Source organism: Zonotrichia leucophrys, chromosome 27, assembly GCF_028769735.1.
Source record: "Zonotrichia leucophrys gambelii isolate GWCS_2022_RI chromosome 27, RI_Zleu_2.0, whole genome shotgun sequence".
Taxonomy (NCBI): domain Eukaryota; kingdom Metazoa; phylum Chordata; class Aves; order Passeriformes; family Passerellidae; genus Zonotrichia; species Zonotrichia leucophrys.
In genome coordinates this window covers 4786384-4813989 of record NC_088196.1, presented here as the reverse complement: position 1 = coordinate 4813989, position 27606 = coordinate 4786384, and the positions used below count along the sequence as shown (strand labels likewise).

Below are 27606 nucleotides of genomic sequence, written 5' to 3'. Positions count from 1 at the left end.
CCCAGCATGTGCCTCACATGGGGCTGGCTCCCAGTGGCAGGGAGGAGCAGATGGCAGCTCAGACCATGGGGCTGATTTTACATTTTGTTTTGAAACTCCAATCTTTAATTGCAGCAATGAACCTTCAGGGTGAGAAGGGGAACACAACAGCTTGTAAAGCCCTGCCAGTCTGCCCTGAAACACCCTTGTGTTCACACTGAACGTGCAGAGCTCAAACCAGGGCAACAATTCCTGCCCAGACTGTGGGGAGGGAATTCTGGAAACTATTTTAAATAAAGCTCCAGCAGATCAGAGCTGGTTTCTGAGGGGGCCCAAATAATCCTGTGGTGTCTGAACTGCAGCCAGTGCAGGTGTCAGATCCTGGGACTGTTGCTGAGCTCTCTTTCCAGGTCTGCCCAGGACCCCATGAAAAGTTGGGGGAAATCAATCACATGCTCTGGGCTGTATCCTTTCCTCTTATAAAGTGGAGAAAAATCTATTCTTCAGGAGACCTTGAAGCTAAAACAGGGTTTGTGTATTTTATCAACTACAATCCACAACTTCTGTTGATACAGACACAGTCAGATCTCCAGACTGTCAGCTCTCCATTTGCACATCAGGACAGCCAAAGGAAGAGGAGAATAAAAAGCACATGCTGCATATTTTTGTACCAGTAATAAAACATTTACTAGAGCAAGCAGAAAGTAAATGCACAGCTGATAAAGAAAACATCACAATGTCACAAAACCCTGACAGCTTCTGGTACATCTTCCAGTGGAAACGAGCCAGCGGTGGGTGCTGACAGGTCCCAACTGAAAAGTTCTTCCCTACCTTGTGGCAAAAAAAAAAAAGAAGTTAAAAAATGGGAATACACACAATGAGTTAAAAATGGGCAAGCAAGATTTTACAGATTTACTACATGTGTCCAAAACAAGGCCAGATTTGAGCTGTTTCTTTTCATTTATTGTTTTCTGAGTTCTCCCTAAAGGCTTCTGAGCAACAGATCCCTGAATTTCTGAATCTTCCTCCTTTAGCCACACTTCCTGGGGGGCTCCAGCCTCTGATTGTTGTGGTCTATCTACATTGTCTTCCCTTTTTTGTTTTTAATTTGAAGAAAGCACTCAACCCTCTCAGAACAGAGGGTGCATAGGCACAGCAGAGACACAGGTTTGCTATGCAGGCTTCCACCAGAATGAAGGATATTAGAAAACAGAAGGTTCTTCAAAAGAAAAAAATATCTGGGCAATGGGATTGGAATTAAAGTACTGACCACAAATAAGCCAGGGAGTCCAACCTACACTACAAGTGGATTTGTGGTTTGCTGGGATGGAGAGGGATCCCTCAAACAGCTCCACACACACCAAAAAAACCCAAAACAAAACAAATAAAAAAAAAAAAAAAAAAAAAAAAAGAAAAAAAAACCAAAAAAAGAAACCAACTTGCTCTGCCCCACCTTAGCAAAGCAAATTGATACGTTCTTAGTGGATGAGGAGAGAGGTAAAGGGTAACCTGGAGACCAAATTATTTGGGGATAATGTGTGAAAAGGAGATGGAGGAAGAACTCACCATACTGACCAAACTGCTGCAAGATTAATGTCTAACAGGCAGGTCCTGAGCATCTCTAGGTGGACTGGACTGGTTTGTAAATGTGAACGCTGGTTAAGAAAAGACTAATTTATACCTCTATGGACAACAGTTTCTTAAGGTTCCAAGGATGTGGAACAGCTTCTTTTTGTCAAGAAGATCTGTTTAAATCCAGCAGAGTCACTCGAGCACTGAATGTTTCAAAGCAGAACCCAGGGAGCTTTATCAAAATGATTTCTTTCACTGAGTGTTGTGTGCACTTCATTCGGGGGAGTCTGCCCGCAGATGAACTCGCACCGGGGTTCTCATGGTTTCCTTCTCCTGCCCCAGCTGCTCAACAACCAGTTCCCAACAGCCCCCAGAAATCCTCTGGAAAACGTCACCACCACCTGCAGAGATTCCAGGCTGTGAACCCCCAGCTTTTAACTGTCCCACCGGCTCTTCTTCCGTTTTGGGGGCTCTGGGACAGCAAAGCCATCTGTCTTGTTGTCTCGGCTGTTGGCCTCCTTCCTGTTCTCCCCGTTCCTGCTCTCGCTGTTCCTGCTGTCGCCGTTGTTGCGGTTGGTGCCCGGCAAGTCGCTGAAGTGCCGGCCCTCGCCGTGGCGATGGGCGTCGCCGTGGCGGCCGTCGCTGTGCCGGGAGGGGTCGCCGTGCCGGCCGCCGCCCTCGCCGTGGCGCTGCCCGTCGGTGTAACGCTGGCCCTCGCTGTAGCGCTGGCCATCGGTGAAACGCTGACCATCATTGAAACGCTGGCTCTCATTAAAGCGCTGACCATCATTGAAGCGTTGGCCCTCATTAAAGCGCTGGCCATCATTGAAGCGTTGGCCATCATTGAAGCGTTGGCCATCGTTGAAGCGTTGGCCTTCAGTAAAGCGCTGGCCATCATTGAAGCGCTGGCCCTCGGTGAAACGCTGGCCATCGTTGAAGCGTTGGCCATCGTTGAAGCGCTGACCATCGTTAAAGCGCTGACCCTCATTAAAGCGCTGACCATCACTGAAGCGTTGGCCTTCAGTAAAACGCTGGCCATCACTGAAGCGCTGACCATCATTGAAGCGTTGGCCATCGTTGAAACGCTGACCATCGTTAAAGCGCTGACCATCGTTAAAGCGGCCACCACCGCCCTCCCCTCGGCCACCACCGCCCTCTCCTCGGCCACCACCGCCCTCCCCTCGGCCACCAGCCCCTTCCCCTCGGCCAGCAGCCCCCTCCCCCCGGCCAGCAGTGCCCTCAGCGCGCCGCGGGGCCTCGCCGTGCCGGCTGTTGCGGCTGTCGTTGTACCGTTCTCTGGCGATGCCGCCGCCCTCCCGGCTGTTGGCGCTGCTGTTTGTGCTGTTGAAGCCCTGCGCTGCCGCGCTGGGGAAGGGGGGCACGCTGCTCAGGCTGCCCGTGCTGGTGAAGCCTGGCACTCCCTTTGCTGCCGTGGCTGCCATGGGGCTCTCGGCACTGGCGGCGCTTTGCTGCGCCGAACTCGTCGGGACGGAGTTCAGGCTCCCGGCGCTGGTCCAGCCGCTGGCACCAGCGGCAGAGCTCCCAGTCTTTTGGTTATTTAAACTTGCAGCAACAAAGTGACTCTTGTACTGGGACTGCAGGAAAGGGAGAGACAAGAGAGAGCAGGTTTGGCTCTGTGCTGCCCCACAGAACACGGAGTCATCGTGCGGTCACAAGCCCACCTTGGATTTTGGGGCAACAGAATTCCTAGAAAAAGTCAATCTTGGAGTGATTACATTCCTCCTGTGCTTATGGACACAGAGTTAGTAACAGGCACCTCCTACCAGACAACACCAACAAGGGAATTCTTACATTGTGGGGTTAATTTTTACACTGAAGAGAAAGAGCTTCTGTTTCCCCTTTTGATTGCAATTACCCTAGTGCTGCAAAGAATCAAGCCCAGATGCAGAATCCAGAAAGAAAAAAGAGCAAAGAGGCAGCAGAAAACAAAGTGAGTTTGGCAAATTTGTGCAAATGTGGTCAGTACCTAATTCCACCACTTGGGACTGCCATGCCCAGTGTGCTGCAAGTGACAGAGCCACAAGCACCACCCTCAGCTTCTCTGAAATAACAGGGCTGCTGCATTTTCAGGGGAGAAAAGGAGCCCAAGCATGGAACCAACCTGGAAAGCTGCTTTCATTGCTGTCAGCCTGTCCCCCATGGCCCCTGTGGATGGCTTGTAGGCCTCATAGTTGCTCATCACACTGTTGTTGTTTCCACGGTCCTGTGCAAAACCACAATGGGATAAAACTCTGCAATTGCCCTGCTCACATCCATCCTGTCCCTGCACTCAGGAAATACATCCACTAAGGATGACAGACTTCTGAAAAGCCCTGAGCAGTGGAATAGTCTGCTCCATTTTTTTTTTCCTGCCAAGAATCAGATTGGAAATGGCTGGAAATTCAGAAGTAATTTATTACCATTTATTTTACAGTAACAGTCTATTTTATGAGGAATCTCCAAACCTTCTGGATCACTCTAGCTCTAAAGAAAACCAGCTCTTAACAAGAGAAGAACAGCACAGCAGACTTTCACTTGAGATATATGATCCTAACTCTGAAAGATGCTGAGCTATGAGAACTTTTAAAGCAGACACTGTAATTCAGTACCAAGATTTTTTAAATTAAAGAATAATCAATACTAAGTTAAAAGGTGCCAAGAATCTTTGAAATCTTTGAACAACCTCTTCAGCATCTCTACTTACAGTATTTTCTGAGCCCAGCCCGGGGCGCTCACGGTACCCCAGGCCACCACCACCAATATTCAGCTTCTTGCCCTTCCCTCCTTTAAAACGGGATTTCCGGAACCACGGGTTCTGCAAGAGAGGGACAAGTGCTCCTCAACACAGGGAAGGAAAAGCTTCATAAATGCATGTAATGAGGCTGAGAAAAAAGGGATACTGAGCATTGCAAAAGACCAACTCAAATACTGTTTTCCATTTAACCACACAGCTGCTGTAGGCAGTTGTGCCAGGTGGGTCTGATGCTTTGAGTTACAAATGCTTTCTATGAAAACTAATTTTACACCTTCAACTCTCATTCAGGTTAAGGTTTTGGGGGTTTGCATTCTAATAAACCCAGGAATAAACACATTTTCCAATGCCATCACTTGGGAGCTCTGCTCTTGCTCATACTTTGGTTTCAGTGATTTAGCCCAGTGCTTGGCTAAGGAGAAATGAGGGTCTGTCAGCAAAACTTTCTGTTCCAAGCAGTGACCAGAGAATGTCAGCCCAACCAGACCTGCTGTTTCCAGGTGTTTAAATAATAGTTGGCTGCACCTCTTTTTATGCCCTGCAGTCTCTCCAAATGTGAATAAGTCAGTTGGCTTCCTACATGCTCCTCTCAAGGCAGTCAGGGAAGCTCTGCCTCACTAATTCTGTCCCTTCTGAAAATGCTGCCTTTGTCAGAAAAGTATTTACTTTTGGCAGCTGCTGTCCAAGCTACCTGCTAGTGTGTCCATAGGCCTCTCTGAATCTGGGAGTTCTAAAAGCCTGGGCTCTCTTGCAGCTGTACAGGCAGCAAAAGACAAGAAATTAAAGAGTTGATAAGTTCAGTGGCACAAGCACAATTGCTGCAGCTACCTGTCATGCCTATATATACCAAACCTGCCAGAGCACTGCCAAGCAGGTGGAATGATCAAGCAACAACCCTTTCACAGAGGGAATGGCCCTGTAATTGTTTTCTAGTTTAGCTTTCAACTAAGCTGCATCTCCCAGGTGCCTGCTATAAATCTGACTGCAATGAGACACTGGAATGCTCTGCTGGCATCAGCAGATTACAGCTCCTCATTTCCTAGGCAGTGCCTGGCCCCAAAATAGATCACATACTGTGTTACCAAATCTTCATGGATTCTTTCAAAGGCCATTAAAACCACAAGGAAACCTACTTTAAACCAGGACAGACCCCCAAAAGGTCACTGCTCACACACGATGGAGCCAGCAACACCAGCCGGCTGATTTTGTGCTGAATCTGGAGCGAAACCTCCTCACCTCGAGTTCTGCTGGTTCCTACCTGCATTGCCAAATCCAGCAGCTCTTTGGAGACGTGCTGGTTGGCACCCTCCAGGTTCCTGACGAGGTCCCCAGCGAAGTTGCTGTCCTTGGGGGTCAGCAGGGTGTAGGCCACCCCCTTCTCCCCCGCGCGGCCGGTGCGGCCGATCCGGTGCGTGTGCGTGTCGATGTCCCGCGCCACGTCGTAGTTGATGACAGTCTTGATGGAAGGGATATCCAAGCCTCGAGCTGCAAGAAAGAGCAATGTGGTGGGAAGTGTCATTATCCCAATTAACTCAGAGCAATTCCTCTGGTACCAGGGTATCACCCTGCTCTGGTCCTGTGGGCAAAAGGAACGTCAGCTGGTGAATGAACAGCAACCACTTCTTAAGACACAGCTTTTCTTTCTGTATATTAAAATATGTCAGGCTGTAATTCAGGCATCATAACTCCCCTTGCCAATGTCATTGCACAGGCACAGAGTGACACTCTTGGGGGTGTCTGTGTAGGGTCAGGAGTTGGGCTCCATGATGCCTGTGGGTCCCTTCCAGCTCAGGACATTCCATGGTTCTAAAAACCACCTGGAACAGTGTCCTGCAGATACAGAACCCAAGCTGGTTGCCTTCCCCTGAAACATTCTTGCCTCTCTGCTGATACCCACAGCTTGTCTGAGCTGCTTTCCAGAAGGTCACACGTACCTGCCACATCAGTAGCCACCAGGATGGGGATCCCCTTTTTCTTAAATTCCGAAATGACTTTATTCCTCTCGCTCTGGTCCATGTCCCCGTGGAGCAGCCCCAGGTTATGATCCTCCTGCTTGAGGTTATTGGCCAGTTCCTCTGCGTTGGCTTTCTTGGTGACGAAGAGGAGGACGCTGCCCGAGGACGTGAACTCCACCAGGCGCCGCGTCAGCCAGTTCCACTTGCTGGGCCCAGAGGGGAAAATCTCCACAATCTGAGTGACATCTTCATTTGCCTAAGGGCAGAAATGTCCTCAGGGTCAGGAAGGTGACAGCAATACACAGATTTCCCACACATTCTGCATCACAAGTAATACAGTGCAGCTTACAGCACCAACTGCAAGTTTTCTCTGAAAGATTTCATTTTGACCCATTTTAATATTTCAAGGATGATGCTCCCATTACACAGTAATAGTTTAGATCAATGAATAGAGGCCCAGTGATTGAGCTGTGAAAGCTGTTGCTTTTCTTAAGCAAAATCAAGGAAATTTTTTCCCAGAAAGAAGGGGCTTCAGGCAGTCATTTCTTTTGTTATAAAGGGACCTGATGTAAAAACCAAGAAATACAGAGAACTGGTTGAAAGAAGGATGTTCTGAAGGCATCTTGTGAAATTTCTCAACAGTTTCAATATATTATTAGCAAAGTTTCTTCCCAGCAAGTTTATATCTGCCCACTTCATCAGCTTCCTACCAGATCCCAGCCTGCTGATAGCTCAGCTGTCACTGTCAAGCAAGTCCAGCATCAACATTCCCATGTAAACCATAGGACAGAGATTTTAACTTTCAAATTCTTCACTGCAGAAGTTGCAATGGCTTTGTTTATGCTTTTGAGACAAAACTGAAAGATACAACCATTGATTCAGCCTAATAACAAAAATAAACCACCACGGTGGAAAGGTCAACAAGATAAAAATAGAAACCCACTATTTCTAAAACTTCCTATTTTTGCTAAGCACAAATTATTTAAACTAACTATAAATGATGATTCATGCAGTTTAACTTAAATTTCAGAGAACAGAAACTGAACAATTCCTTGCTCTGAGTGTCTCACAAGTATTATGGCATTACCTCTCCAATGTCTCCTTGCACAACCCGAATTGGGTCGATCAGAATGTCCCGAGCCAATTTCTCAATTTTCTTACGGAACGTGGCACTGAACAACAGGGCTGGAAGAGAAACAGGCTTCAAAGGCCTTGAAGTAGAAATTTCCTTTCAGAACTGTAAAAACACTGCACAGATGTTGTGAAGGAGGACCTGGATTCCTGAGTGTCAGTGAACTGAAGCTGAGGTTTTATGGGTTCTAATGGAAATTACCAACCGCTGTTAGAATACCACAAAATGGAAATACATTACATAGCATCTGAAATATTGATAATACAGGGCTCTGCTGTGAACTTTCTCTCATGGCAGCTCAGAACACTGAATTTCAAGGCATATGAACATGAATTCAGCTCATCATCTTTGCTCTGAGTGCAGTCGGTGGAGGGATTACAGAGAGATGAGTTGAATGCCCACATGTCACAACTGCTCCCTCCCAACAGCCCACGCTGAGAATAACACCAGTGGACTTTGGCACAAGAATCCTGGTGTGGCTGTGTCCAGAACTGGAGATCCAAGCTCTGCTCCAGACTCACTGTTTACTCACTCTGTCTGTCAGGACGGACATGGCTCGCGATTGATCTGACCTGGTATTCTGCAAAGGAGAAGAAACGCTCTCATCAACCCTGTAAGCTTATTGTTTAGAAAAATTAAGTCAAAATGCAGTTTCATTGCTTTATTTAACATATAATCACAGAAAGAATGAGTGCTTCTCATTCACTATTTAATTTTACAGATCCCCTAAGCTGGGACTGGGCAGCATTGCTTTCCAAAATAGTGACTTTGGTTCAATACGTACCAAATCCCATTTGTTTAGAAAAATTAAGTCAATATGCAGTTTCATTGCTTTATTTAACATATAATCACAGAAAGAATGAGTGCTTCTCATTCACTATTTAATTTTACAGATCCCCTAAGCTGGGATTGAGCACCACTGCTTTCCAAAATAGTGACTTTGGTTCAATACGTACCAAATCCCATATCAAACATTCTGTCAGCTTCATCAAACACAAGGTAAGTGACTCTCTGCAGGTTTGTAGCTTTCTTTTTCACATGATCAATCAAACGACCCTAGTAAGAAAAAACTCCAAGTTTTTAAAGCACCTTTAAAAACATCTTAATATATACAACCACCTAGCTGCTTTGCATCCTGACTTACCAGAGACTTACAACAGAAAACATCTCAAGTTTCAGTCTAGAATTAAGGGTCAATATTTATGTCAAAGGAACAGATTTTTACAATGTTTTTCAAGCTGAGCAGAGCAAAGCCCTGGTTTTGGTGGCCACAGTACTTACAGGTGTGCAGACCACGATCTCTGCCCCCTCCTGCAGGGCCTTGGCTTGCTCCCACATGCTCCCTCCTCCGTACACGGCCACCGAGCGCAGGTTGTAGGCTTTGCCAAAGCGCTTGCACTCCGAGTGGATCTGAGGGTGTGACACAGACACAGCACAGCTCACATCTCACAGCTCTGAGACAACACATCTACCCTGGAAATGCAGCATGGAGCTTGAAATGCACTCCTCAGCTGCTAACTTCATGGAATGGTTCCAAACTCCTCAGGGGTGAACACTTCGACACATGTGCATAATTTCCAGTAACTTGAGAAACCTACTTAGACATCCAACAATAATTTAACCTGCAGGCTCTATCCTTCTGCACATACAATTTGTCACAATGCATAACAGCATTCTTATATCTAAAAATAATATTAGGAGCACGGTGCAAAAATTTAAAATTTTAGGTTTGTCACGATTCTTCAAGAAAACCACGGTAAGAAAGAGCTGTGAGCTGGACCCAGGCTACTCAAGCACAAAGTAGTTTTTTCAAATACTTTCCTGATGTTATCTGATGATTTCTGCCAAGAATTCTGCCTCCTTCTCCAAGCAGACTGGCTGGTACGTGCAGGAATGCCACACACCCACCTGCTGGCAGAGCTCCCTGGTTGGGCAGACGATCACTGCGATGGGACCATCCCCTGGCTCCAGCTCCTTCTGATCCATGATGTGGATCAGCATTGGCCAGATGAAGGCAGCTGTTTTCCCACTTCCAGTCTTGGCTATGCCAATCATGTCTCTGCCACTTAGTGCCACTGGAACACCCTAAAAAGAAGATTTCAAGCCCACGTTATGCACATCCTTGTGCTGGACAATACAGGAAAACTCAGGTAACAAGGAAAGCCCAGCTCAAAAAAAACCTGAACTTTTCATACATTTCTCTAGGCAAGAGACATTACTTGAATGTTCTTCATTCACCAAAACAATAAAAAAGGAATATGGATATATTTACAGTGGCCATTCAACAAGGAAAGAAGTGGGCAAACTTCTATTTAAAAAATACCAAAGCCATTCTGCAGGCAACTAGAATTGCATTTTTCTCCTCCTCATGTGGATGAGGGAGCTTTGCATGTGTTATTTTTTGTTCTCTTTACAAGTTTGAGAAGTAACAACACTCACCTGACATTGGATTGGAGTGGGTTGGGTATACTCAGATTTCCTAATCTGATGCATAAGTTGCTCATCAAACCCAAAATGAGCAAAACTACTGCCAGGCCTTGGAGGAGCAGCCCCAGAGACCTTGGAAAGAAAAAAAAAGATATTTTTGAGAGAAAAACAAAGAGCAATCTGTTAAAAAAAACCCCAAAAATGGTTCTCTCTACTTCTGAAAAAGAACTATACTATTTGAGTGGACATTAAATTTAACTGGGTGCAAATTCCAGATATGTTGTGTAAATAAGACTTTCAGGTATAAAAATTTAATTATCTGTCAAGCAACATGAGCTACTAAACACTGTTTTTACCTCCTTGTGTTTAACTGGTGTTGTACCCCAAATAATTCCCTTCACAGAGGGTCACCCCACTAACACATCAGAAATGGCAAAGAACTAATTTCTGCATTTATTTCCAGTTTGAACTCCCAGCTCTGGAGCTCTTTAGCCCAAGCAGCATTCCTCACTGCCCACTTTCACAAATCCATAGGAGACTTCCAAGAAATCAGCATCACTGCAGGTGTCTGAGAGGATTGGATTCAAAAGCTGGAGCTCCCAGTGAAAATCCTCATTTAAACTAAGATAGGCCAAAGCTGAGAGGGAGCTCAGAGCTGCTGGGAGAGCAGTTTTGTCCCCAGCTTACCCGGAGATTCAGCTTGTGCCGCAACTCCACCACCTGCTGCGGGGTCAGGCTGGTGATCTCCTCGTGCTCATCATAGAAATTTTTCTCAAATGGTGGGTATTCAATCTGCAATGTAATTAATTCATTACTCAGTTAGTCCAGACTCAAGATTCATTTGTTTTCTGAAGTTCTTAACTGTCTGCCAAAACATTTGCTTAAATGAAGCTATTTCAAGGAAATTTAGTATGATTTACCTAAGACAGCACTGAAATATTACAGGGGCCTCCTCAGCTCCTGCTTTCTGGAGTGCCTCAAACAGAACAGACCAGAACACAAATCCCTCCTACCTCTGAATGGTCAATAGGTGGAAGAGGATCAATGATTTTTTTGGAAGGTGCAATTGGATTCCCATCACTGTCATACTCCAGGTTATCCTCCTCCTCCTCCTGCACCACGCCAGCCGTGGGGTTCTCTGCCATGTAGCGAAAATACGCTTCCTGCAGCAAAACAGAGCAGCAAACTCACACACCACAGCATGCAGCAGCACCTCTGCTTGAAGGGATGTGTGTGCTAAGTGGCTGTTTGCTTTCACACCCACTGAGGAACAAAGTCACTACTTCCACTAAAATTGATTCTTTTAATAAACACCAACAGATACATCCTGAAGGACAAGAAGTGCAAATGAAGGAAACAACTCCAGTGTCAGCTACACCACAAAGTGCTCCTAAAAGCCAAACTTCTCATGTGTCTGCTTAACAACTCCTTCTACCAAGTCTTGTCATGTTTACCAACAGAAGGATCTATTCTTATTTCCACAGGAACAAAGCACAAAGAACAAACCACTGGTAGGTTTCTAACCAGAAAACACATTGTTACTAAGCATATGATACTGATTTTTTTGAACATGCTATGGCAAAGATAGTTTCTTGACTTCCCCATACTAGACTTCAGGAAATGAAGAGATATCTATTTTTCACTGAGTCAACACAAATGTGAAAGAAAGTATTTCAGAAGAGTCCTCCAAGACAAGCCCGAGTTAAGACTCTGCCACCCTGTCATGTGCCATCCTCACAGCTCACAAAGATGTTTGTGTCTCACATTCTCACTGGCACACCAGTGGGAGACTCTCATAGAGAAAACACCAGCCTTGCTTGACTTGGAGCAAATATTTAAGATCAGATTTGTAAAGCAAGGCTCAATTCCAAGCATGTATATATACTCATCTGGATTTTCCATTTTCCTGGCCAGTCACCCCTCAGTCACAGAGCTGTGCACACAATACACTTGAACAACAGCTGCCCCCAGGCATAAAGTCACCTCTGCTCAAACTCTGGCACAGCTACACTGCAAGCAGAGGCCTTCAAGGCCACACAACCCTGCCAAGCCCTGCAATAATGCAAGTAACACAAGTGTTAGTAACTACAACTCAGTAGGAAGGTACATTTTGAAATTAAGCCTTTTCTCTTGATCATTTCTGCTATAATGATACTTATAAAGTTTAATGAGAGGTGGAGCTCTTCTGAAACAGGGATCCAAGAGCCTGATTCTTGCCCTGAACAGACCCCACATTTCACTGCAAGGAGCCTCCACAATCCAACAGCCTCTCCCTGGTGTCTGCTGGAGGTGATCATGCTAATTGCAATGTGTGAGATCCTCAGACACTGAGCAATATCTACAAGAAACTTAACTTCAAACTGACCGAAAGAAATCTTCATCAGTGAATGCAACTGTCTAATATTCTTCTTAAAACACCTGGAAGGGCAGAAAGCAGGGTAACCACTACAGCTTCCTGCTGAATTGTCTGGATACTGGAATTTTGTTTGTCCCTAGCAGTTAGGTGTTTGGAGAGGGAAAGTTAAAAAATACAAAACAACAAAAAAGAAGATAGAAAGACTGCATAGGAACTCACTTGGTCATCTTCCTCTTCAATGTCATCTCGAATACCCCTGGAAAAACAAGCGGAGAAAAAACTTCCCTGCAAGTGTTCCACAGACTCAGCTCAATAGTTTCATTTGATTAGTGCTGAGCTCCAGATCTCGTGGAAGACACAACACTATCAACAGGGCAACATTTATATTCCCAACCCATGGAGTTTTCATATCTGGTGCCAACCATAGCAGTGACCCTGCAAAGACTTCTCTTTACTTCTGGTACTGAGACTGAAAGATTAGGATTCCATCTTCCCAGCAGAAGCCACATCAAAGATCATCCTGGTCTAAGCTCTTGATGCTACAGAAGTCCCATAACTGAAGAGGAATATGAGCCAGGAAGTGCAAATCCAGTTCAGAACTTCCCCAGGTGCTGATTTGGATCCAGTGTTCTGTGTCAGGACCATGTATAACCTGATCAACCCCATGCAATGTAACTTCTATCAATATATCTGACATTTCTATCCAGAATCAACAGCATCATTATTTTCCTTAGCCAAAACAAATAGATAAGCTGCACGAATTTAAACTGTTTTAAACTCCAAATGTCATGTGCTACCTAATCTATCAGCTTTAATGTCTAAAACCTAGCCCAAGTTTAGAAGAGTCTCCAGTAGTCCAGCTACAGCAGCACTGACTTGTTTTGCTCACATAAATACAATTTTAAGCTAAACCATTGTGATCTCTCCAAGGGTGTGGGAAGCACAAAAACCATCCAGGCTGAGCTGGAAAGTGGCAGAAATACAACGTGTTGCCCCGATTTCTGTGACCTAGAAAGGCTTCTGGCAGGGATAACTCTCAGTATTGTTGCAGTTTGCCATGGATTCTTCCTTATTATCCCATTTTTACAGCACAAAGCATTACCCACAGCATCTCATACACAGGTTAATGATGTTTATTAGGGATATCCTACACTGCCTAATGAACAACCATCACCAACAAAATGCTCAGAATTCTCTGAGCACCATACAAGACATAGCAGGCATGGGAATGATAAAAGAGAACTTACTTAACATTCTTCTTTTCCTTGTCTTTATCTTCAAGTCTCTTCATGTCTCGAGCAGCTTGATCCTAGCAGGTCATAAAGTTGTCACATGTTAAAAAGACCAAGATGGTAAAACATGAAAGGGGAAAATGTTCCTGAATAATTAAACCATTATGTCACAGGGAAAACACTTCTTGGACTAATCTTTGTCTCATTCCATATCTGATTCTGCTAAATGAATTCTCCTACTAGTACCTTTGAATTTATATACTACTCTAAGCTTGTGACAGTGCTATTGAAAAAATAAATCCCTCATATTCCTCCTGAATCCAACTAAAAATAGAACTGTAGCTAAAAATTAGCTCATGAATACAAACAATTGCCATTTAGGTAGTGAAAACCACAGAAAACCTTAGTTTGATATTCAGAAACAAGCAGAGCTCTATGTGACATCCTCAAAGCTGTTAAATAGTTAAATTACTGCAAGTCACATCCACTCTCTAATCCATTTTTGAGGTCTAACTAACACCATCCTATATAAACCACAAAGTTAAGGGGCATTTTGACTGCAGCTGCCAAAGCCCTGAGTGACATTTGCTGCCCCTGACTGCACACAGGGACAGCCACAGCAATGAATAAACATTCCCCAAGCTGGCTCTTGCCTCCACTTCAGCCATGAATGCCTCCAGAGGATCATCATCGCTGTCAGAGTCTGCTGATTTGGAATGGAACTGCTGCCGAGTGGGGGAATTCTCTGCAGGAATGTAGGGCAATTCCACATTGCTGGAATCTTCCTCTTCATCCTCAAAGTAGCTGAAAAAAAATGAACAACAGCCAGGTCAGCACATGGTTTATAGCACTGTGCTGTCCTCCATGGTTTCTGGTTGAGTCAAGGTACCCACATGGACAATAGAAGTCAGTATGGACACAAGAGAAGATGTTGAGATTTATTTATTTACAATTATTCATGTTAAAAGTTCAAAGCAGGGCAAAGAGATATCATAAAATTGAGTCACTCTTTCATCTTTCTTGTAGGCTCCTTTTAGGTACTGGAAGGCCACAATTAGGTCAGCCCCAAACTTCTCCAGGCTGAATAATCCCAACTTTTGCTGTCTTATTATACATTTATGCAGCCAAGTAAAGAACTGTGGAGATCAATGTTTTCCTGTGCAAAACACACCCAAATTTATCCTACTTGGCTCCAACTCTGAGAAGACCATAGAATAAAATATGTTCTCAAGAGGGGAAAGCTGGATGAGAAAAGCTCCTGCAGGCTACTCACAGTCTTCTAAGTACATTATTCTCTATTTATTTATATAAATGTCACAGATACTTCCCCCAAACTCAGAAACATTAAGCCATTTAAATCTAGAGCTACATAAACACGAGAAGTGACTGCACTTACGCATTCTCCTCATCAAAATTGGCTCTCTTTGACCCAATTTTGTAGAAGGAAGGCAGCTGAGGAGGCCCCGATTTCGCAAACGCTGCCGAGGAGCCGGCGGTGCCGAAAGCGCTGTGGGACTGCTGAGACAGCTTGGGCTCCTCCTTCTTGCCAGGTGTGATGGCAAAGCCACCAAACCCAAAGCCTCTCTTGGTACCAGGTCCACCTTTATTCCAATTCATGATGACCTGTTAAAACAAGGAAATAAATTAATGCTCTGATTCAGGCAGTTATAGGGAATTGTCATGATTTTTCTTGTTAGTTAATCGCTTCAGTCATGACACAGGGACTTGTGGAACTCTGAGTGACAAGAGTTTAATCTGGTTCCCAAAAACGATGAGGCTCTGGTCTTTTGTCAGTAGTATGAATACACCCACAATTCCAAAGAATAAAACCAAAGTGCTTGTCTTCCAGAGCAGGTCGTGTCCTTCAAGGATTACTTAAACACATTGAAGATGTTACCTGTCCTGTTTGCAGTCTAAGGCAAACAAACCCAAGGCCAGAACTTTGAACACGAGGAGGAACAAGAGATGAAAAGACAGCTCAGTGCATATTTTGCTGCAACCCAGCAACCTCCAGAGAAATGGGCCCAGAGCAGCAAAAGGTCTGTGTGAGCCCAGGCACATTTCTGCCAAAAGCCAACTCAAATTGCCTCTCAAACCACCTTCAGCCATATATATCATCTCTAACATATTTATATGCTCCCCCATCTCTGTTTTTCAAACAGTATTTTAAACCCTCCACATAACAGTGTCTGCCCAGAAGTCGATTTTCTAAGATGATGACTGATATATTAATATTTACAGTTTATATTCTTGAGTCATTTAGTTACCTGCATGTAAGGCAGAAAAGAGAGCAAGACAACCACAGCTTTCCAATGCTTTATAACTGACTGTCCAAAGGCTACAAGTCTTATTGACCAAACCCTCACACTGAGAATCTTCAATGAGATCAGAACTCACTGGCAAAAGAACAACTTCAAAACAATCTGAAGGTAAACAGTGCAGCAGGTCCCTGTGCTGAACATTTACCAGTGTGGGGCTTGCTCAGTAAATCTCGAGTCAAGACCAAAGCTCAGTAGGAGATTTTGGGGGAAACTCTGCTGTTCTGCTCTCCATGGCAGCAGCTGACCATGGAGTCCTGGATACAAGTTCCCTCTTGTCCTGATCATCTGTAGCTTTTACACTTGTGGATCTGTGGCACTGGGAGATCAAAAACTACAACAGAGGGGTGAGAGGTGGAACCACATTTCTGCTGTCACAGCACAGTGGGAATCTTAGAAAACTGTTAAGTTAAAATCTGATTGTAAGAATCCTTCCTCATTGTACTTATCCACCTTTTTCCCTCTTCCGCTACCTCAAAAAATAAGGCAGACCACTTTTTTATTGCCATACAGCAGCAAAAGTACAAACCACGGTCAGCTCGCCCACTCGCCAGCAGCGAGCCAACAGGGAGAGGCTCCCCCAGGACGCAGAGACTGCAGGAAAACCCCGGGGTTCGCTGCCCTGTGGCCCCGTTCCGCGGGACGGAACTCGCGGGACACGGAGCCGCCTGCGGCGCCCGAGATCGGCGGGCACGGCCGCGATGCGCCCCGGCCGCTCCCGCTGCAGGGAGGGACCCCTGCCCTCCGCAGGGCACGGCAGGGACCGGCCGGGGGGCACAGAGCCGCGGGCAGGCGCTGTCCGGCACACCGGGCCCTGCGCGGGGCCCTTCCCGCCCGCGGAACGGCGGTGCGGGGCGGGCCCTTTGTGCGGGGCAGGCCCGGGCTGCCCGCGCCCGCTCCAGGCCGCGGCTGCGGCGGGTGCCGCCCGCTCCAGGCCCCGCAGGCCGGCTCGGCAGGACCCGCCGCCGTGGCCGGCCCAGCCCCGCTCCCCTCCCTCAGCGCCCCGCACTCACCGCAGCCGCCGCCGCCGCCACTTCCCCGGTTACCGGGGCGGGGGGTGGGGACGGACGCACGGACGTGCCCACGCACTGTGCGTGAGTGACGCGCGGCGGCCGCGCGTGCCCCGGCGCACGCGCAGCGCCCGCCGGTGAAGCAGCGGGGAGTGAGGGCGGCGGGACCGGGCACAGGCGGGAGCGGGACCCCGGCAGCGAAACGAGACACGGTAACCTCAGCGGCGGCCCTGGGACCGCGCTGCTTTCCCGGGGGTTCCCCCCGTCACGCGTGTGTACCCGCACACCCCCGCACATGCGGTGGGCCCGCAGTGCGCAGGCGCCCCGGTACGGCGGGCGCGGAGCGGAGCGGAGGGCGGGGGCCGGGCCCGTGACTCAGGTAACGCTGCCCCGTCCCCGCGGCCCCGCCGCACGGGACTCCCCGCTCCCACCTCCCAGGGCTACCGGGCAGGGCTCGCTCCCTCCGGTGAGCTCGGTACCGGCAGGGTCACCGGGAGGGGCCGCCCAGGGCACCGGGCGTGCGCGGCCTGTGCTGCGCCCCGCGGGGCGGGAGGAGCCGGCGGCGGGGCCGGGGGCGGCAGATCGCTGATTTTATCTTGTTAACCTTGACTCGTGTTCCGGGAAGGAGCTGGGAGCGTCCCTGGAGCGGGATAGCGAACACCTACCGGGGGTGGTGTCCCCGGTGAGGGCCCGAGCTGCTGGGAACGGGCGCTTCTCCACAATCTGCCGCTGAGCTCGGCTCTGGGCTCGGGATTTACCGAGCAAGCCCGAGCCGGTGAATGTGCAGCTCAGGCAGCAGCAGCAGTGTTTGCCTGAGGATTGCTGGAAATAGTTTCTCTTGCCAGTGGGGTCTGGGCAGCCGGTGTGGAATGGGAGAAGGAATCGGTTCATTGGAGAAGGAATCGGTTCATTGGAGAAGGAATCGGTTCATTGGAGAAGGAATCGGTTCCTCGGTGGCGTGTGGGTTGTGGAGGGCCTGCCGAGGATGTTCTGCTTCCTGGAATTTGAACTTGGAAGCCCTTCTGACAGATTGCTGACCTAAGGGGATGCTCCAGCTTCACCCACCTCTGGTTCAACTGTACCCTTTGAATTGGCTGCAGAAGCTTTTTGAAATTGAGTTATTGTGAATGTTGGTCTTCAATGGATGTGTAATCGGTTCCTCAATAGTTTGGATTTCTTAATGTGAAATGTTAGAGATTGGTAGAGCAGGAGGTTCTGTTGTCCTGTTATTTTCAACAGCGTGTAAATAATGTCCTATTGAAATAATTTTATTTTTCTGCTTAAATTCACATAAAATTGTGATGTTCCCTCACAATTTTCCAAATTCCTGGGCCTTGCTGAACTTTCCATCCTGATTAAGGTTCTGTGAGGCTTTTTGCTGGAGTGAGGAGTGTTTGACAAAAGTGTTTATTTCAGTCGTCCTTGTCATTCATAGCAGGGCTCCCTGCATGAGGCACTCAGAGGAATGCTGGTCAAATTTAGAAACAAATCATTTCTATTCTAAGTTTGTGAGAGAACACTCTGATTAACATTCAGGTTCCCACTCGGATCTGGTTGCTGGAGGGAGTAAAATGAGCCTGACAGCAGAGCCTGATGCAGCTGATCCTCTGTGCCTGGTTGTGGAGTGCAGCTGGGGGGTTCTGCTGCCTTTTTTGGACCTTGGAGAAGGTGCTCCAACCCATGGGGGAGCTTGGGACTGTTCTGAACTCAAGCAGAAGAGACAAGAAGGCAAAACAAGGGGAACTGACAAACTCTGCAGGGTTCTGGCTGATGTGGGGAGAGCTCTGGGCTCGTGAGCCCCAGTTTACTCCTGTGTTCTGGGCAGCAATGCCATATCTGTCCTCTTCCCTTTTTTTTTGGCACAACTTCCAGCAAAAGATCTTTGTCATGATGGGACACTGTGGGAACTTAGTTTTGAGTGTGCAGCCTAGAAAAATCACATCTGTGATTTTGGACTAGCAGAGGCTGTCAGAGCATTGCTGTTGAAATGAACCAAGTGCATTTTAAGATTTACTGCTGCTGTTACACATTCAATGCTCCGACTGTGCCTAATTGCTAATTAATAACAACTGTAGGCACAGAATGTGGTCTTGGAAGTGAGCTGGATGTGAGATGCCATTGGAGAGTCAGTTTTGTAGCAGAACATCCCTGCTTTCCATCTCAGCTCATTTGAACAGCGTGGCCAGATGTGCATTTGCTGCTGCCACAAGCACCAGAGTCCAGAACCTCCCCTTCAGAGTTATTTTGTTCTTGTACCAGCACTTTGTTCTTTATAGAGATGGGAAGATCAGCACAGTTATTCTTCGTCTACTTGTGTTCAAATGTGATTTGGTTGGGGGTTACTGGAAGTGTGATATAACAGAATTGACAAGGACTTTTTGCAATGATTGATTTGACTTTTTTTTTCCAGTGAAAATGAAGAATTTATATATTTTTATCGCTGTCCTGTTCATCCCATGGAGCTGTACTTTGGCAAAGTATGATGAATTTGAGGATGGAGATGACATTATGGAATATGATGATAATGACTTTGCTGAATTTGAAGATGTGAGTGAAGATACAGTCACAGAGTCTCCTCAGAGGATCATCACTACAGAAGATGACGAAGAAGAAGCCACTGTAGAGCTTGAAGGTCAGGATGAAAATCAGGAAGATTTTGATGATGCAGACACACAGGTAAGGCCTTGCCTCCTTCCTCAGTGTGTTTCCTAATAGTGTCTCTGCACCTTTCTTTTTCTTTTTGGATTTTTCTTGCTGGGCTTTGGATTTTCATGCTGTTTGTGATTTCATCCTTCAGGAAGGTGACACCGAGAGTGAGCCGTACGATGATGAGGAGTTTGAAGGGTATGAAGAGAAACCAGATGCATCTCATAGCAAAAGTAAAGACCCCATAACAATAGTTAATGTAGGTATAACTGTTGATCCAGTGTCTATTTGGAGTTTCATCATTTATTTTCTTAAGACAGTATGCCAGGAATGTCACTGGGGTACTGAACAGTGAACACAGTGTGGTTTTAGCTGGTCTGTGGCTTAAGAGTCAGATCAGAACTTGTTAGCTCAGTTGGTTTTTGAAGCCAATCTCTCTGCCCACCCTGCATCACCTTTTTGCCTCCCAAAATTGTCTTTCACAGAATGATCAGGTGCTCATTTCCATTTTTATGGAAGTGAGTACTTTTTTTCTGTTAAGCAGGTATTTTGGGAATGCTGTTATCAGTTGTTTTCTGTATGATTACTGTGCCCCAGTAAGCCAAGTGCTTTATGTAGGCTTAGCTCTCCCCTGTTGCCTTTGTGGAGCTTATTGCTGTGTTGGGGATGGAATTTCACTACCCTGTGTTTCCCAAATTTTTGTGTGTTAAAATCCACTTTTTCAAAACATAAATCACAGCTTCTGTTCCCTTACACAGGTCCCTGCTCACCTTCAGAACAGCTGGGAGAGTTATTACATGGAGATCCTGATGGTAACAGGTCTCCTGGCTTACATCATGAACTACATCATTGGCAAGAACAAAAACAACCGCCTGGCTCATGCTTGGTTCAACACTCACAGGGAGCTGCTAGAAAGTAACTTTGCTCTTGTTGGTGAGTTCATAATGACAAGAATCTGGTTTTAGTATTTGAATAATAGTCAATTGAATTTAGTCTGGCATTTAGGCTGTAGAGAATCTTTCTCTGTACTGTGCTATTGTGAGCTGTAAACATTCTGCTGAACTGTGGTGTCTCAATTTGTGAGTTTAGATTGAGGTTCTTTCACTTGTTTTCCTCAGGGGATGATGGCACTAGTAAAGAAGCTACAAGCACTGGGAAACTCAATCAAGAAAATGAACACATCTATAACTTGTGGTGCTCTGGAAGGGTGTGCTGTGAAGGAATGCTCATCCAGTTAAAGGTAAGAATTTGGGAGTTTGTGGTGCTGTTTATGTGTCACCAGTTGTCAGGTTCTAGAGGCTTTTCCATTCCTGTGTGGGCAACATGGAATCCCAGCTTGGCATTTGTGCTCACAATCAGACACAGAGTTCTGAGCACACACACATTAGCAAAAACTGATAATTTGAAGGTCTTTACAGACTTCTATTCTGCCCCTCAAAGGTGGCACCAAAGAGCAAGTGCTTGCAGGAAGAGTATAAAAACCAGAGGTGTAGTGTGAACAGAGGTAACTGTAGGCTGTAGAGCCTATTTGCCACTTAGAGGGATAAATGGAGCAGCAGGAATTCCAAGGAGGAGCAGCAAAGACAAATACAAAGCCCTGGACCTGGGCTGGAACAGTGCCACAGTTCCTGTTCTGACTTGAATGACAAAGCCCTGAGCAACTCCTGCAATGCAGAAAGTGGGCCTGCTTTTGAGCTGTATTGGTCACCCAGGGAAAACTCAGGTCAGATATTAGGAAGGAGGTTTTTACTGTTGTCTGTTGAGCTGTTTTCTGTGTTTTCAGTTTCTCAAGAGGCAGGACCTGCTGAATGTCCTGGCACGCATGATGAGGCCGGCGTCAGACCAAGTGGTGCGTACTCAGCCCTTCCCATTAGCTCTGATAAACTGTTGCATTCCTTCAGTTCTGCTCTGCTGCTTTTGTTCCAGGTGATTTCTGTACTATTCCATATCTTCCACTTCAGTAACTAGTAAAACAACCTCAAAGAATTGTTTGTATTTCCTTCCTGCCTGTGAAATGCAAACTGCTGATGACTGGGAGTTGCTTTATCTGTGGATTTTATCATTCGAGTGGTTTTGTGAGTCTGTCATGATTCAAGAGGTCATATTGATAAGAAGTGGTTTTACAATCTGAAATACTTAGTGATTGTTCATCTGTCTTTTAAGTCTGCTTGAATAGGACTGCTTAAACCAATATGTTGGTCTGGATATTATATTCTTAATGTTACCTTTTGCCTTCCAACTTGCTCTTAGAGAGCCTGAGTGCCAAGAGAGGTTACATTTGGAAGAACAGTGACTGTGTGCACTGTGAATACTCTTCCCATGCATCAGTAATTGTATTTACTTACATCAAAATATTTAATTGCAAATTATTTTTACAACTCTGCTGTTTTAGTCACTGTCATTACAGCACGATACTGAGTGGTGTGCTCAGTCTAATTAAAAAGCTTCCTTACTTTAAGACATACTAAAAAGCTTTAAATCAACCACCTTTTTCTTAGCTGTGTCTGTCTTTGCTTAGTCCTTGTTCTTAGGAATCAAAGTATCAAACAAACATTGAAATCTGACAGGGCTAATAACATTCTGTTTCACAGCAAATAAAAGTGACAATGAATGATGAAGATATGGACACGTATGTGTTTGCTGTTGGAACCAGAAAAGCACTGGTGAGACTTCAGAAAGAGATGCAGGACCTGGTATGTACATGCACCTTGATAAATAATAGCATATAAGAATCTAATCTGCATATTCATTGTTTTTTTGGGAAAACCTGTGACTGACCTGTTGGAATTTGTGTGGAAAAGATATTTCCATTTACAGATAAAAGTTTAATGGAATCAATAATGAGAAATGCTCCCCCCATCAGACCTGCAGGGAAAGAGGCAGTGGAAAGCAGCTTACACCTTTCTTTTGGGGTGTAGTTGGTTTAAGTACAGATTTTTGTCAGCAAATATGAGTGTCATTTCACCTCGTTTCATTTGCACAAAAGACTTCAAGGATTGAAAAGTAAACTTAATTAGTGATATGTGATGTGGAAAATTTAGGTTTAAGTCATCTGTTTTTACATTATCTGAAATTAAAATTTTCCATATGTTCAAGCCATGAAAAGAATTGCAGAGCTTGCCCAGAATCCAGTGATAACAAGTAATGTTAAAAAAATCTTTTCTCTCAAGTAGTAGCATGGTGTGTGGTTGGTAGGATGCCAGTTTTTGTTCTGTTATCAAACAGTGTAAACAAAATGCCTTAATCCACTTTGAACACTCCAGAATGTATGTATTAGAATTGTTTTATCTTCTTCCTTAAAATGCTGACTTCTGAAGGAAAATACTAGCTTAAAGACTGTTGATGCTGTGTGCTTCACTTTGTTTGAAATGTCCCCAGCCAGGATGAGTGAATGAGTGTATTTTTTTATTGTTTCTTTTCAGGTACTTTTAGAGGCCCATCTGTTCCAGAACAGTTCAGTCTGATGAGATACTTACAGGCTTGTGTTTATTTTTCTTTTTCTCTTTGAAACAGAGTGAGTTCTGCAGTGATAAACCTAAGTCTGGTGCAAAATATGGGCTTCCAGATTCGCTGGCCATCTTGTCAGAGATGGGAGAGGTCACGGAGGGAATGATGGACGCTAAGGTAAACTGGAATCAATGAATACAAATAACTGGAATCAATGAATACAAATACTCTTTGGTAATCCTGGCATTTACAACTTGTATGTTCTATAAAAGTTAAAAGTTAAAGGGGAAAGTTCATGTCTTTATCAGTGTCACTGCGGCAAGCTGGGCACAGCAATTTCCTGAGTGATACACAGAACTGTAGAATGGGTTTGGTTGGAAGGGACCTTAAAAATCATCCAGTCCTACTCCCTGCCATGGGCAGGGAACCTGGCAAACCCCTCTGGAGTGGGAAGGCTGCAGCTGGATTGGTGTTGGGAAAAACTAACCCCTGTTTCTCTTTCAGATGATCCATTTCCTCACACACTACGCTGACAAGATCGACTCTGTCCAATTCTCGGACCAGTTCTCCGGTCCAAAACTTATGCAAGAGTACGTATAAAGCTGTCTGTCAGCAACACACACCAGCAGCTCTGCTTTTCCCTGAGCCTCCTCGTCCAGAGGTGCTTTAGGGGCTGCTTCACAATTGCCAGGTGGTGGGTGATGTGTCTTATCTGAATTACCACGTAGGTTTTTGCACATGCCTGTGTATTATGCTCACAGGCATATGAATAAATGAACATAAAGGAACACATTTGGATTTAATTGTAAGACTGCTTATGTGTATACCTTATATGTATACCTTGTACTAAAATTGTTGAGGATCTGTGAAATGTAGGCCTGAGGTTTTCACATTAGAATACTGTGGGATTTTGGGCAGTGAATACTTAAACTCTTGAGAAAATATTTTGTTCTCCTAAAATATTTAGAGATCTTTAGTGGTATAAACAACAAGGGGGTGTGTGAAGCTGAAAGTAATTCAAAATCAGAGGCCTTCTTAGTGCTCATGTGCCCTCTTGACATTTGAGAGGCTGGTGCTGTATGTTTTCACACTCATGCCTTTTCTCTGCAGGCTTTTGGGTAAAACACTTCTGGAATCTGATTAGTTTGAAACTTAACTTTGGGTTATAGCCAGGCTTTTAATGTTTATGTTTTTCAAGTACTTTCCAAGTGGCTTTTGGTTCTTGATGGCATTTCAGACCAATGTTAGTTACTTTGTATTTTGCTTCACTTTTTCTAAACACTTGTTTCTTTCCTCCAGGGAGGGCCAGCTTACAAAACTGCCCGAAACTAAAAAGACACTTTTGTTTACATTTAATGGTAAGGGCTCTGTTGTCTGTGTGTTTGGGTAAGTGACATGCTCACGATCTGTCACCTGTGGAAGATAATGTGTGATGAGTGACTTCAGTGCATGTAGCAGGATCATTGGTTGATAAACAGAAGGGACTGAGCAGCGTATTGTCCTGATAACAGGACACTCAGTCCTGCTGGTATTGACCTCAGCTCACACTCCTCTCTCTCAGGGTGGATTGTTTTTAAACCACAAGCCTTGCAGTTTGAACATGCACAGGCTCAGTTGGTTTACCTGGTTTGAAATAAAAGTGGCCTGTTGGGAGAATTCTAGAAAATAATAGATCTTCAAATCTCTTCAAAATTGAAGCTTATAGCTCTAAATGAAGCTTCCTAAAGAGCAGGATAAGAGCATCTTTATTTCATGAACAGTGTGAGCCATAAGGGGAGAGCATCACAGCAAGCAGATGAGTACTGCCAGTCTGTGTGAATGAACAAGGAACTCCTTTATTTCAGTGCCTGGTTTAGGCAACACTTCCCCAAAGGACATGGAGTCTTTGCTGCCTCTGATGAGCATGGTTATCTACTCCATTGACAAAGCAAAGAAGTTCAGGCTGAACAGAGAAGTAAGTAGTGCCTGGTTTTCTTTCTTCTGACATGGTGTGAAATTGGAACCATTACCCCAGGCTCCTTACGGATCCACTGGATCCTTCTGTTTCTGTACGACTGGTAGAGATCCTGCATCCTGCTTGTGGGGAAATCAGTACAAACTGCCTTTGCTTTTCTCTGTGCCAAGGGTAAGCAAAAAGCTGACAAGAACAGGGCTCGGGTGGAGGAGAACTTCCTCAAGCTGACTCACGTGCAGAGACAGGAGGCGGCGCAGTCCCGGCGCGAGGAGAAGAAACGGGCGGAGAAGGAGCGAATCATGAACGAGGAGGATCCCGAGAAACAGCGGCGGCTGGAGGTGAGGGCGCCTTCCCCTTGCTACATCTGTCACAGACACATTTGCTGAAAAATCCTTTCCTTAGGGGTTTTTCTCCTGATAAGCTCAGGAACAAAATGACAATGGTTATCTGCTGCTGTGGAATGCAACAGGTGCATCTGGGATTGGTCTCATGTGGTTGTTTCTAATTAATGGCCAATCACAGTCAGCTGGCTCGGACTCTCTGTCCAAGACACAAGCCTTTGTTATTCATTCTTTCTTTTTCTATTCTTAGCTAGCCTTCTGATAAATCCTTTCTTCTATTCTTTTAGTATAGTTTTAATATTATAGATATAATAAAATTATAAATCAAACCTTCTGAAACATGGGGTCAGATTCTCATCTCTTCCCTCATCCTCAGAGCCCTGCAAACACTGGCACAGCAGATCCCTCCTGGGAGATCTCCAGGGCTGCCTGGAGGGATAGCAGCACTGGCAACTTTGATTTCTATTTGCTGCTCCTTTCTGGAACACACAAAGGCTCCTGGTGAGCTGTGAACCCGGTGCTGCAGGGCTTTGTTGTTTGGTTCTGAAAGGATCTGCTTGGTCCTTGAAGAGATCACCTGTGTTGATTCAGATCCCTGTCCTTGCCTACAGGAAGCTGCTCTGCGGCGTGAGCAGAAGAAGCTTGAGAAGAAGCAGATGAAGATGAAGCAAATCAAAGTGAAAGCCATGTGACTGTGCTGTGAGAAGTGGCTGCTGCCACCTGTGGAACTGTAATTCACAGGGTACAAAGACCATCATAACTCCATAATCCTCTGAGTCCTTGAACACTAGTAACCATTAAGAGAAAAGTTCTTGCATTGGTGTTACTTATTTAAGTATTACAGCAAACTGTGTGGAGAGCTTTGTCTCGGCAGTTCTGTTCCAGGTGGTACAAAGTTTTGCTACTTGTCTGTTAAAAAAAAATTGCAATATTCTTGAATGCTTTTTGTCATTTGTTCTTTAAAAACAGAAGATTGTAAACCTGTCCATGTGTGCTGGTAACATATTCATGCTTTGGTTTTAAATTTTGGTTTTAGTTATTGTGAGGGAAAGGGGAAAAACTTAGGGGGAGGCAAACTGCACAATAAACATTTACTGTGTGCATTTATATTTGCATCAAGGCACAACACTTAGAGCCTTCCATACACAGTATGGATTCTTCAGGGATTTAAGCCCAGTAGAATAGAAGTTCTAATAGAAGTAGAAGATTTTTTTATCTTCATTTTTTTTTACAAACAAAGGCCTGAAGCAGTATTAGGTCAGCTGTGGGCATGATTGGCTTGTGTGTAAAACATAGAGATGGTTGAACCAAGGGAATGGAATACATGGACAGTTTCCTACTTGTTTGGATGCTGCAAACTTAACCCAGTGTGGGATCTGTGATGTCAGCACAGTGTTCCTTCAGGAGTGAGTGCATGGTGAGTTAGCAGTTCAGCCAGCTTTCCTTCAGTATTTTGATCAGTTCAAGTTTGCCTCAACCCCTTCTCTCCTGATCTCAGCAGCTGCTGCCCAGCTCACTTCAGCCAGGAGCCAGATCTAGTGGAGTACCTGCAATTCCTGATCTCCCCAAGCCAGTGAAAACTTTCAGAGGATATTCCTCCTCCTCATCTGGTCAGTGATCTCTTCAGGGTTTTGAATCTAAATGGGAAGAATGAAGTGAATGCCCTGTGCAAGCACTTCGCTGGGAGAGCTCTGCATTTTATAAATGCTTCCTGTCCAGAAGGCATTTTATTGTTGCTTGTAACAGACTTCTAACAGTTTTGTGGGGAAACAATGTCCTGCATTTTCTTGTTCAATACTTCATGGAAACTTGGTTCTGAGGCAATAAGAATTAGCTGCTGTTGAAACAGCAATTGCTTAAACTCCTTGTTCCAGCATGGGATACATCATCCTGATTGAAATGCAAATGTCTGTAACCTGATACATGCAAATACATTAATTTTATAATGGTTGGTAAAATTATTTAAAACCAAAACTAATGTAGATTATGTGAAATTTTAGCACTATTTAGCTTTAAAGAATAATATGTTATTGTTCCACAGAGTTCTTTGAAAGGAAAATACTAGTTTGTGCTCTTTTGAGTAAGTGGACAGCTTTCCTGAAGTCCCATCCCTTTGTGGGCCATGGCAGCTAATTTTGTAATACAAACATTCAAATGAACAATCTAATGAAGAGTAAAATATAATTGAAACACTCCTGCTTTATTTGGCTTGTCTCAGTGTTCCTTTCATTCAGTAGACTCTGCAAGGCTCCTTTGTGCTGGTGAGTTTTGGTGTGGGTTGTTAGCAGCAGGAGGAGCTGGTTCCTGCTCAGGAGGGCTGCAGGAGCTGTGTCCCCCTGGGCAGGCTGGGCTGGGCCCACATGGAGGATTTGCCCCGGGATTTGCATCAAAACTGGGCACAGCAGGGTCCCTGCTGGGGCACAGCCTTGGCCACTCTCTGAGGGACCCACGGAGCCACAGGATTGATTAGTTTGGAGATCTCCCA

At 45.3% G+C, this 27606-nt stretch overlaps 2 protein-coding genes across 4 annotated transcripts; one reads left to right on the top strand and one right to left on the bottom strand.

The window, feature by feature from the left end:
• Positions 1-641: 641 nt before the first annotated feature.
• On the bottom strand, positions 642-16791 carry DDX42 (DEAD-box helicase 42). The gene is made up of 18 exons (XM_064733406.1): positions 16737-16791; positions 14802-15028; positions 14059-14209; positions 13421-13482; positions 12393-12429; positions 10831-10980; positions 10505-10609; positions 9830-9949; positions 9299-9475; positions 8672-8800; positions 8347-8446; positions 7923-7970; positions 7346-7443; positions 6238-6514; positions 5562-5788; positions 4256-4366; positions 3674-3775; positions 642-3146 (listed from the first exon to the last, which is right to left on the bottom strand). Exons 2-18 carry the CDS (start codon positions 15020-15022, stop codon positions 1986-1988), a joined length of 3276 nt encoding a protein of 1091 aa, XP_064589476.1. The 5' UTR covers positions 15023-15028; positions 16737-16791; the 3' UTR covers positions 642-1985.
• Positions 16792-16831: 40 nt separating this feature from the next.
• CCDC47 (coiled-coil domain containing 47) lies at positions 16832-27324 on the top strand. 3 transcript variants are annotated; one of them, XM_064733407.1, is made up of 13 exons: positions 16832-16945; positions 19144-19409; positions 19531-19638; positions 20138-20312; positions 20498-20619; positions 21163-21228; positions 21971-22072; positions 22893-23003; positions 23331-23416; positions 24126-24184; positions 24671-24780; positions 24951-25118; positions 25733-27324. In XM_064733407.1, exons 2-13 carry the CDS (start codon positions 19149-19151, stop codon positions 25811-25813), a joined length of 1449 nt encoding a protein of 482 aa, XP_064589477.1. In that variant the 5' UTR covers positions 16832-16945; positions 19144-19148; the 3' UTR covers positions 25814-27324. The 3 variants fall into 3 exon arrangements, with proteins under 3 accessions (XP_064589477.1, XP_064589478.1, XP_064589479.1); XM_064733408.1 differs by lacking the exon at positions 16832-16945 and adding an exon at positions 16965-17112; XM_064733409.1 differs by lacking the exon at positions 16832-16945 and adding an exon at positions 17181-17199.
• Positions 27325-27606: the final 282 nt, after the last annotated feature.